The sequence below is a fragment of the Etheostoma spectabile genome, chromosome 17 (genome assembly GCF_008692095.1).
Source record: "Etheostoma spectabile isolate EspeVRDwgs_2016 chromosome 17, UIUC_Espe_1.0, whole genome shotgun sequence".
In the NCBI taxonomy this organism is placed as follows: Eukaryota; Metazoa; Chordata; class Actinopteri; order Perciformes; family Percidae; genus Etheostoma; species Etheostoma spectabile.
In genome coordinates, this window is record NC_045749.1 from 22,929,602 (window position 1) to 22,931,708 (window position 2,107).

At 44.9% G+C, this 2,107-nt stretch overlaps 1 protein-coding gene and 1 long non-coding RNA gene across 2 annotated transcripts in view; one reads left to right on the plus strand and one right to left on the minus strand.

The window, feature by feature from the left end:
* The window catches only part of LOC116705671 (dynein heavy chain 9, axonemal), a 144,167-nt gene that overhangs the window by 135,581 nt on the left and 6,479 nt on the right, over positions 1-2,107 (minus strand). Inside the window, exons 9-11 of the mRNA XM_032542041.1 lie at positions 1,901-2,051; positions 1,185-1,299; positions 940-1,008 (exon numbers count right to left, since the gene is read on the minus strand). Of these exons, the coding sequence (XP_032397932.1) occupies positions 940-1,008; positions 1,185-1,299; positions 1,901-2,051 (335 nt within the window). The remainder of the gene's footprint in view (positions 1-939; positions 1,009-1,184; positions 1,300-1,900; positions 2,052-2,107) is intronic.
* LOC116705680 (uncharacterized) overlaps positions 1-2,107 on the plus strand; it is a 16,589-nt gene that overhangs the window by 5,040 nt on the left and 9,442 nt on the right. The window lies entirely within an intron of this gene.

Genomic DNA, 2,107 nt, shown 5'->3' on the forward strand with positions numbered 1-2,107 from the left:
CATATCTGGACCTAACTCCCAGATTAGTGCTGCCCCTCTCACTTCTTTTACATCAAGGCTGAACACTCTTCTTTTTCTAAGTGACTCTTCATTTCTAACACTGCACTGTGACTTTTATTCTCGTATTTCATACCTGTCATATTCTATTTTAGCTGTTTAATAATCTCTTTAACAAATGATGTGAACTGCTCTTTAATGCTGTTTTTATGTAAAGCCCTTTGAATTGCCTTGTTGCTGAAATCTAAAAGCTGCTTTCCCTTGCTTATGAAGTGTAGTGATGAGGATTCAAAAGGATCCAAAACCTCAATTTACTAGTCATGATACTCACATTACCCGCTGGAATGTCTCATCTTTGGATGTGGACATTTCTTCTAAATTATAGAACTCTTTCTCTGACTCTCATGCACTCAGCTTGACTTGATACAGCTTTATACAAACAGCATTTCCCACCCAATATTACACTTCCTCTTGCAGGTTCTGATGTTGCTTGTGGTCTAAAAGGCCATTTCTCACTTGGCATCAGTGAGCAGCAACAGAACACATGGGATTATGGGAGTCCTGCGGGATAATCTGCAGAGCAGCGCCGCAGTAATGAGAACATAAATCAAGCCAGGAGCTGAATGTCCTCGTGCTATTCCACTGCGGCTTCTTCATAAATGTTATGCACTCAACTAACAGAATCACAACTGTTCGTTTGAAAACAGCGCTGGTGTGAAATTACAGAAAGAAACCTGGCCGAGACGGAGCTAATACCAGATTTATGTTATCTTTCATATTTACAGTCCAATAAGGACAGCAATCCATACACCTGAGCATGGTGACATGTAGTGGAATACCCTGATAGGACCCACACACCCCCACACACCCCCACACCCTCCCCCCCCCCCCTACACACACTACACCCACCACCCCACCCCACACACACACACACACACACACCTGTCCAGCAGTGTCATCATCTCCTCATACTTGTGGATGACCCTGGCTCCATCTGCCGACTCCAGGCACCTGCAGAGAAGACATTTTACAACCCATGATGATCTTCCCAGGGGCCAATATGCCAAAACATTGTATTTCCCTATATAACAGCTTGTTAATGAAGCCTTTAAAACAGCTCACAGAACAAGCCTGAATGCATGACCACACCACTGTTGTGTTTTCAGTCTGCCGTGTTGGAGACTTACGGGTACGACAGGAGTCTGAATTTGGAGAAGGGGCTCTGGATGCGCTGCTGTAGCTCCTGGGCCCATCTCAGCCCACCAGCTACTGCTGGCATATTCTTATTCACTGGAGTCCAACCTGGGGGGGGGGGTGAGTTGGAGTTACAGTTTGGTGAATGAAGGTGTGTGACAGGAAGTGAGAGACCGAGAGACAGATGAAGGACATGAAACAACGCTCAACACTGAGGTTAAACCTCGGGGCAACGCCTCACTTCAACTTTAAAAAAACAAATTAGCTCTCATGCAATCTAGTCACAAAGATGCTTTTGATTATGTATCCCCAAGTTGTGAAATCTCAGCAGGGTTAACTGTGTCCTCTTTCAAACACACATTCAGTGGTGTACACATAAAGATTTCAGTTCATGTATGAAAGGCAGAGCATGGCCTTGTCTGCTCGTTCTACTGAGGGCGTTCCTTTTGATCAGACATGTTGCTGCTGACCTTTTTTTGTTATTTTTAATGTTTAGAGACACTGCATGGATGCATCTCATAACCTGAACAAAGTATCTGCATAATGTTTGCTTTAGCCACACCAAGTTAGCCCCCCCATCTCTAATCCTTACCTAAACATTACACTCTTCATCTTCACAATCTAAATGTTGATTTATGCCTAAAGCAAACTGGTTTGCCGCTCTGCAGAAGCTCTGCTCACTCATACGGCTCTCTGGGAAGTGGCTCACCCAGCTCCGCTGCAGTTTGGATCTGTTTGTTGTAAAGGTGTTTACAGCAGTCCAGCTCGTTGTCAAACAGGGACACGAGGACAGGGTATCTGGCCCCAGCATCTGTGGCAACTAAGGGGCGCTCCAGCAGGCTTCCGAACATATCCAGAACCTGCACAAGTCAAATAAGTGTAAATAAATATGTGTGTGTGTGTGTGTGTGTGTGTG